We start from the raw sequence: 8,779 nt of genomic DNA on the forward strand, positions 1-8,779 counted from the left end.
GTGTGTGTGTGTGTGTGTGTGTGTGTAGCCAGAGGTAGGGCAGCATCAAGTTCCTCATCTGAGCTGCAGTGCGTATCTGCAGGTGGTATGAGGAAGGAAGAGGTCGGTCATTAGGTTCTGCCTTCAGAACAAGATAAAGACCAGAAAGAATGAGAGTAGACAAGTTGCCAGACAAGAAATGGATGGGGACAACTGGGCTTTTATTCTGGGTAAGAAAGAAATGGGAGCGTTTGAATTTAGTTTGTGTAACATTTCAGTGCAGGATATAKGAGACACATCAAGTGTTTCAGAGGRCTGGTGTAAAGTAGAGACAGATTGCCAAGTCAGAAAGCTCAGTTTTTCATATTTTAATGTGCAGCTACTTTGAAAACGACACTTAGTATTATTTTTGATCAGTTATCTAACAGTTYATGTTGTTTTTTGTGCTTTCATGAGAGAATGTAAATAAAACTGTATAAAATAGTACAATGAATAACTCGGTTTAACGTTTTAGTCAATTGTGCAAAATGCACAATTAATCTTGTTTCTTATTTACAGGAACTTTTAGGTTTTTTCCATAACTGCTCTTTGCTTTTACTCATTTGTATTTTTTATTTTTATATATTTTTCAATTATACTGGAGAAGCATGAGATTTAAGTAGATCTCCAAGTTCTTCCAAGTTAATTCTATTTAACATAAAAATTGATCGGATAATCCGTACATTAAGAGTCTTGTGCCGTATGGAGCAAAATATATTGAACTTYCTGTCTGACCTGCAGCAGCTTTCTCCATCTACGCTGAACGACTGTCCTGGTTAAACTGCAGCTCATTGATTTCTCACAGCGCTAATGAATTTTCCATCCAAAAAGGTTTCCTTGATGGTTACAAGGCCGTCTTTTCATCTGTGTCGACCATGAAAACATTTTAGTTTTGACGGCGTTTGCTTTTTCACGCTGGTGCAGCCAGCTCACTCAATAATACATGAAAACGTCGACTTTAATCCTCAGGAGGAGAGATGCTGTACAGCTGACCCCACCTAGCCTTTAAACCTCCCACAGAAAACAGCTTTCAGTCATGCCTTTGGTTTGTGACCTGTAGCCAATGACCCGTCTTCTTCTGTCTCCTCAGGATTGAAAAAACGTACAAGGAAGGCCCTCGGGTTACGGAAGAAAGAGAAAGACAATGACTCTGCGTACGTTCTTTTCTTTTGTTTATGATGTTACGGCGAGAAACAAGCCTCAATGCAAGTGTGCATGCACAACAAGATTTGAGCGAGTGCACAAGCTGATTTGCATGCACACACGTTAACGGATCTGCTCGCCTGTAAATTTAACTYAAGACWTTCACMCGTGAAATGCTGCATTCAGTCCTGGCGAAAAGCTGGGAAATCTAAGCTTTACCACATTTGCTGGGTTATTGGGAAACATACATTTCTGATTTATAGTACATAAACCCTTCAATATGTTAAAACACACTTAGACTGACGTTACAGGATCCTAAAAATGTCACATCTTGTGAACTGTACCGCTAAAATAAACAACCTAAAATAAGTATTTATCATGACAAATAAATCAATATTGGAAAATAGATTTTCCCAGTAGCTTCCCAAGTTATTCTTCCACAAAAACTACTAAATATATATACAGTATATGAATTTTCAAGCATTTTCTGAATAGTTTACTTCAAATATAGCCTACAGTACTCAAAATAAAAAAGCATATAAATTATACTTTTGGAATATTTATTTATTAGTAGTAGTTTTTGCAGAGGAACATTGGTAAATATGTTTTTCAGTAGTTTTTGTAGAAGAATAACATCATTTAACCCTGAAATAACCATATAATTGCCTGTATTTTTGTAGTTTTTTTTCTAAATTGGTACGTTATTCTTTTTGTGGAAAAACTATTGGGAATTTTTTTTCACAGTATTTATTTTTTAATTATGATGAATTTTCAACCTACTCATTTTAGCTGTGYAAGATGTGATATTTTTAAAACCCATCAATGTTTTCATATACTGTAGGGTTTATGAGCTGTAAGTCAGAAACGTGTGTTTCCCAGAACCCCTGTAAATGTGATAAAGCTCAGTTTTCCCAGCTTTTCACCAGCCTTGAACACAGCATCATATGTGTGAAAGTCTCTAAAGTCACGTTGACAGGCGAGCAGATCCATGCACTTGTGCGCAGGCAAAGCTTCTTGTTTGCTCGAATCTTGTCGAGCACGAGTGTGCGACTTATTTCTCTCCTTATGGTGTCCTGTATGATGCGTGAGCAGAACATGTTGACACGCAAAAATGCTGACTAACCTGASAAAACGTTGGCATGAGGTTAGCTCTATAGGTTCTCTGTGTTAATGGGCTTTTTTATAGAAATGAATGTTGTGTTTAGCCTTTTTGAAACTCTGCATGAGACTCTTGATCATTTGCTGGGATGTTATTAATTTGTAAGTGTAAGTGTCGAGTAGTCCTTTTTAAATCATGTCTTTAGGTCTAATTYCTTGTGACTAATTAGCAAAGCACTTGACTTTAGAACTCACTTATCTTTTCTCTTCTCCCTTTTATTTCACACAGGGGGTCTCCAGACAGAGATGGTGGTGTAAGTAACTTTTATTTTTTTCTTGACGTTACATAATAAGTTTCACTCACCTCATATGTAAATTAGCCTCCAGTACAAGCATTGCACAGTYTTTCTGGAGGTAACTGAATCTGGTAAATAGGACATAAATWATTTATTTTCTCTGTTCTTTTCGCCTGCCAGGAACCACAAGTGGTTGAGTCGGTACTGAACTGTTCAGTGTAGAYTAGCAGCTAGAGTAGTGTTGTGTGTAGAATTTAGATGGGTAATAAACATCACAGCTTGTTCTTTAACTCATCAGGCTTCCCACAATGCCTCAGCTGAGCGAGAAGGCTTGGTAAAAAAATACTGCTGGAAAATAATGTCTGGGAATAAAAAAGAAATATTTATTTATCACTTAACTGAMTTATTTTTTGGCTTTGTGTTTTAATATGATTGGTACCCAGTGAGACATGCACAAAAATTCAAAATAATTGTTTTGAAATTGCCAAAAACCACTAATAACATWTTGTCCAAAAATTTACAAAGTGCATAAAATCAACGATTAATGGAGAGTTGGCTGTAAAAAAAAAAAGTGTTGTTCGTAGGTAGCATAGAAGTAGTGGAGTCTTACATAACACACTTCTCCTTCAGTGTCTGAGGGGATTTTGATGATAAGTCTTTTTTTGTTTGTTTCCTTAGTCTCAGAAGAGGACGAATGGGGCTCCTAATGGCTTCTATGGAGACATYGACTGGGACCGATATGTAAATATTGTTTTATTCCTGTTTCAAACTGTTAGCTTCTTCTGCACCAACTCATGAACAAAATTATGGGGGCACCAAGTGTGAAAAAAAATTACAAAAATGTCAKTTTGAATTTAGATTTTAAATATCCTGATGCATCTCAGTAACCCAGGTAGAAAAATAAAAAATAAAAAAAATAGGTCCTGCCTCCACATGGTGAACAAACTGTTTGTGGCTTATTTAATTCATCTCTTTCATTTTAGAGAATAGATAATTTGTCACTTTACTTTATTGGCAGTTTTCAGCAAAWAAGGAAACTTGCATCTGGAAATCTCAGCACCAACACTTTTTTTTTTTTATTCTTGTTCCATTCCTAACTTGCCCGTGTTTGATGAAAATGTAAACTCCTGTGTTTCAGAACTCCCCTGAGGTGGACGATGAGGGCTACAGCATCMGACCTGATGAAGAGGATGAGCCAGGAGATATCCTCAGAACAGTTCCAAATGTAATTACTTGTAAATATCAAGAATTTGTTGGTGAAATCGTTTTAAAAGTGATGTGTGTTGAAATGACTGAGATGAAAATGTTGATGTGTTGCCATAATTTTTTGGTTCAGAACCGATTTAAACCGCAAATCTTTTCTTTCCCTTGACAATGTGCTCCTACATACCACCAAAAAGACCCACTTCTTCTCCTCTGATGAGTCAGAGGAGGAGGAGGACCACAGGAAGAGGTTCAAAATCAAGATTAAGCCGCTGCCGGCTGATTGTGTTATAGCGGAACCATCAGTTGATGAGCTTAAAGCCTCCATAGGCAACATAGCTCTGTCCCCGTCTCCTATGGTGAGTAGCTTTAACATCATTCTTCCTGCTGGTTTTTAACAGCAAACAGCCACATTAATAACGTTTAAGTCATGTGCATCTCAYTCCTGCTCTGCAGCTTCATCCTTTCTCATAATGTGTAGAACGAAATATGTAGATTGATGATTGATACAGTCACACATTTTGTTATTCTCTGAGCTAAAAAACATTCTCTGCAGTATTTCCCTTGTGTTGTTTAACAACCAGAATTCTGTTTCAAAGAACCAGAGTCCAAACCTGGTTGAGCTGTCTCTGAGCTCAGGGGTTGCCGCCCACAGAGACCACATCCCACGGCCATGTAGGCTGCATAAAGCTGTGAAATGAGACTATCTAGTCCACGTGTCAAACCTAAGGCCTGGGGGCCAAATKTGGCCTGCCRCWGTATTTAATGTGGCCCGATGTATTAATGTTTAAAACAAGCATGCTGCTTTATAGCTCCCATAATGCATGTTGGTTATTTTGCATGCAAAATGATATCCTACTACTAAAGTAGCTGTCATCTGACACAATTCACCATTTAGAATCTCCATTTCACTACATCTTTGCTGGCTACCTTTGCTGCAACCCAGTTATACCAGGAAGTGGGAATTTTTCACTTAAAAGTTGTAAATTTAAGCTGGAATGCCCTTCTAGTGGGAATTCCCTGCCGGACAGTGAGAGAGTTCATAATTCAAGATGGGGGCTWCTCAACACAACTCAGTAGTGGATAAAACTCTTACTTTTAGTTTTTAAAAGTATTTCTGTATTTATTTCACGTTTAGCCAGTCATACACATACTTCTTAGTGTTTATAAGAGGATCTGTTAAAATGCTGTTTTTATGCTTGAAATACCGCATAGAGCTCAGCTATTGTTTGTTAGCAGGACTGAGCTGTAGCAATGAGATGAGGAATGTATTGTTTTGTGTTTAGTCTAAGTTAATTACAGTTGGCCCTTTAAGGGCCACCATAAGACTCATGTGGCCCTCAGTGAAAATGAGTTTGACCCTCCTGGTMTAGTCTTTGTGTAACATATGTTTACGTGACCATGTGTTGCCCCATTACTATGGTGTCATGGTTTATATCACAAGCCTTTAGTTGGAACGTGTATTCMTGTCTTTTTCACTGGAGGTAGAACTTCACAAAATTCAGTATTTAAAAAGTAAATAAATAAAAAACATTAATAATTTGGGTTTAGCTCCAGTATATCAGTACTTGTAATTATATTTTATTTAGCATCTCGTTGCAGCWTTTAAAAACATTTAAACTTTTAAAAACAAATTTCTCGGTCCGTGATAAACTGACGAAGTCCGCCATAAAAAAAATATATATATATATATAATCGGCACAATGAATTCTGGGTTTTGTCAGATATTTGAGCCTACGAGCTCGGACAGCCTACGGCACAGCACAGTGACGTAAACAGCCTGCAAATGCGCCCTACGTGGGCTGCAGTCCATGAGTTGAGACACAGCCTGTTAGCTGAAGCTTTGCTCCTCTGATTAGTCAGCAGATTTGTATGATAGCCTCAATTTCAGTTTGCGAGGATGATGATGATGATGATGATGATGACGATGATACTTGGTTAGTGCTGTCAGTGACCTCTCTGCTCTCTTTAGTTTTATGTCATTCAACAAAAGGATGACAGCCAACCAAATTGAAGCCTGTAAATCCTTGTTAGTGTGAATTAGCAGCAGGAATCYTGTGCTTCAGCCTTTAGGTGGCTTTTCAACTTCAACCCTATCTTGCTCTTTCTGTGGAGGACAGTTAGCTTAGGTGTCCACCTTGAATAATTGATGTAGGAAAGTGGCCACGATGAACTTGTGTTTCAGTCTGCCACACAATGGTATTACTTGTGGTTATTCGAGCTTCCAGCCTCAATATTTAATACTGTGTTCGCCCACAGACTGGGAACCTTTATCAGGAGTGAATGWCTTGTCTTGCTCTCATTGGTTGTGTGACAAACACCGTACATTATACAGTTATGTGCATTTTTAGTTTGCAGTAAACAACTCTCCACATGGTGCACGAATGCTTTGCTTTGCTATAAAAATGCTCCTGCTTGTTCTCAAACTGTTAAACTCCTGGCATTTCTTTTAACCCTCCTTCTTACTGTTTGTGCTTTTGCTGCCTAAAATGATGCTAACCCCTGTAGAGAAGTCCGGTAAGCCTCYTTTTTTTWWAGTTTGTTTTTGAATTCTTCTTTTYGTCTCTTCAAAATTTGTCACACATTTTTTGTTGTTTGCGTTGCTGCAAAAAAAAAAGTCAACTAGAAATGAGGCAAAATAATAAACCAGCTGAAATTAATCTGCATTTACAAGGTGATTGGCCAATTATGACTGTCTGTTTTCATCTAATACACAATAATGTGATGGCTCTGCCTTTCTATGCTCCTTGCAGGTTGATTTGTTTGCCTCGTGCACAAGACTCTGTTTAAAGGCGTTTCTGTTGATGGAAACTTTCCAAATCTGAATTTAATTAGGTGTGGAGTCTTTATCCTCAATTTCTTCAGTCTGAATAATGAGATTACAAGTTTTAAAGGAGGTGAAATAGGTCATACTGCAAATGGGAATGTTAGAAAAATGCCAGGCATTGCATTTTTTTCCCCCCCACGTTTACTGTGAAATTCAACTTTAAGGGTTTTGGCTCATTATTGTTTATGCTCTGAATATGTTTCTATTGCAATGTACTGTGTATTTTAGCAGAAATATGCTGCTCAGTTTTCTCTCCTTTTCAAATCCTGACACATTTTCATCAGACACAAACATTAATCTCTAAAAAGGCTTTGAGATTATACTGAGTCGGAATTCTGTGCTGCTCTTCCTGTTTACACGCAGGAAGAGCAGCAGCGGTTGGCTGCTGAGCCGTGTCACTCACTGCTCCGGCCAATGAGACGGACTCTTTTTTTCCACTGGCACGCCCCGCCCACTGTTACATCACCCTATCGCTCGTGGCTCACTGCACAACTGGAGCACACACAAGAGTGAGGCTTGGCAYGAGGTGGGCGTGACGCAGGCAGACGGAGAGATTTCACATTGAAGTGAAGTGACTGAGGAGGCAGCTGTGAGGATAGAGAGAGAAAGTTAAAGGAAAAGTCAAAKAAATTAAGGGACTGAGTTAGTTTTTTACAGAATGGTCAGGACATGGGTGTTCAGGTGTATTTGAGGCAGCTCCACTGGGTGTTCACAGATAGAAAGTTGAGTTTAGAGATTAGAGAAAATGTTCATCTCATCTCAAAAATGAAGCCATGAACACAAATCTGACCCTAGAGGGGGAAAAAAGCAATAAATACCTTCAGTTTCTCACAAAACACACAAACACTCTTCTTCTGATGCATATGCTGTCGTCTTTACTGACTTGTCACTCTCTGATCAGGTATCTCTTCTCTCTTCCTTTTTGCTGGTCACAGAGACGTAGCCCGGTAAGTCTCTTTTTCTTCTGTCTTCCTGGGGTTTGACTGAATATCTCCCCGCACCTTTTAATTGCTTCTCTTTGTGTCCATTTTAATAGAAAATGATGCTTGTTTTAGTTTTAGCAACTGAAACAATGAGCAAATAGTTGTTTTCAGTTATTTTGTTTCATTTCAATGCACAAGGTTCGAGTTTTTGTTTTTCATTCTTGTTAGCTTCTTTGCTTTTTTTCCTTTCTGCTGGGTGAGAATTTGCTCTTTTGACAGCTGGGCTCTTTGATGTCTTCGTTTAGTCTCTCCCCATCGTGTCTCCTCATCTGCTCCCGTCTCCCATCTTCTCGTCTCACTCTGTCCTCACGTCCTCCTGCATTACTTGGTCTTTTTTGTGTTTTTTGTTTTTCTTTCCTCGCAGTGACTTCATTTGCACTAGGGACTTTTAGACCGTAGCTAGAGAGRCGATAACATTTCACTTCCCTTGTCTCTGGTTTTTCACACTCCGGCTTTATCGATCCACTTGACCCCATGCCAACAGCAGCTTCTTATGACTTCAAATGCATATTTCCAAACCTTTTAGAAATGTCTTGCTTTGATGCTTGGATCCGCTGCTTTCACTGCTGTTAACGGTTAGAAGTCACTTTTTTCTAAATAATATCAGACCGATAAGACAACGGATTGTGAATTCTGATGAAATCGCTTTTCTTTTCATCCTTTTTTTTTATAAACTGTTTCTAATGATTGTTTTCGAGAGCTCAAGTGTTTCGAAAAATTATTCAGCTCAGTTTTTATTTCTGAATTATCACTTAAAGTGCTTTGTGTATCAAACTCTGTTATTTGATGCTCCTGTTAGTCCAGTCCAACCAAATTAAATAAACCTCAGGATGGAGTTCTTCCTCTGATCATCRCTAATGTACAACTTGCATTTGTCATTTATCTTAAATAAAACGTTGTCTTGTTTATTTGCACATCTCATRCACGTGTACTGCAAAAACTAGCYATCTAAAATAAGTTTTAAAAGTACTAGATTATAGATTGAATCTTCTGTAATTACGTGAAATAATCTGCCAGTGCAGGAAAATAATTGCATTTGGGAAGAGTTTTTTAAAATAAGGAAAAATTTCCAGGATWGCAAGATTAGTAATCAAATACAGGACTATTCAACTGGCAGCCCGGGGACCACATTCGGCCCAYGGGTGGCTTCCATCCGGACCACCAATGAAAAATATATACAGCGGGTAAAATAAGTGTTGAACACGTCACCA

At 38.3% G+C, this 8,779-nt stretch overlaps 1 protein-coding gene across 1 annotated transcript in view; it reads left to right on the forward strand.

Annotated features, from left to right (window-relative positions):
- The window catches only part of sgip1a (SH3GL interacting endocytic adaptor 1a), a gene marked incomplete in the record, with an annotated part of 64,349 nt that overhangs the window by 28,219 nt on the left and 27,351 nt on the right, over window positions 1–8,779 (forward strand). The window contains 8 exon segments of the mRNA XM_014007389.1: window positions 1,109–1,172; window positions 2,549–2,573; window positions 2,736–2,756; window positions 3,234–3,296; window positions 3,694–3,780; window positions 3,956–4,117; window positions 6,267–6,275; window positions 7,521–7,532. Coding sequence (XP_013862843.1) covers window positions 1,109–1,172; window positions 2,549–2,573; window positions 2,736–2,756; window positions 3,234–3,296; window positions 3,694–3,780; window positions 3,956–4,117; window positions 6,267–6,275; window positions 7,521–7,532 — 443 coding nt within the window.

Source organism: Austrofundulus limnaeus, unplaced genomic scaffold, assembly GCF_001266775.1.
Source record: "Austrofundulus limnaeus strain Quisiro unplaced genomic scaffold, Austrofundulus_limnaeus-1.0 Scaffold41, whole genome shotgun sequence".
Taxonomy (NCBI): domain Eukaryota; kingdom Metazoa; phylum Chordata; class Actinopteri; order Cyprinodontiformes; family Rivulidae; genus Austrofundulus; species Austrofundulus limnaeus.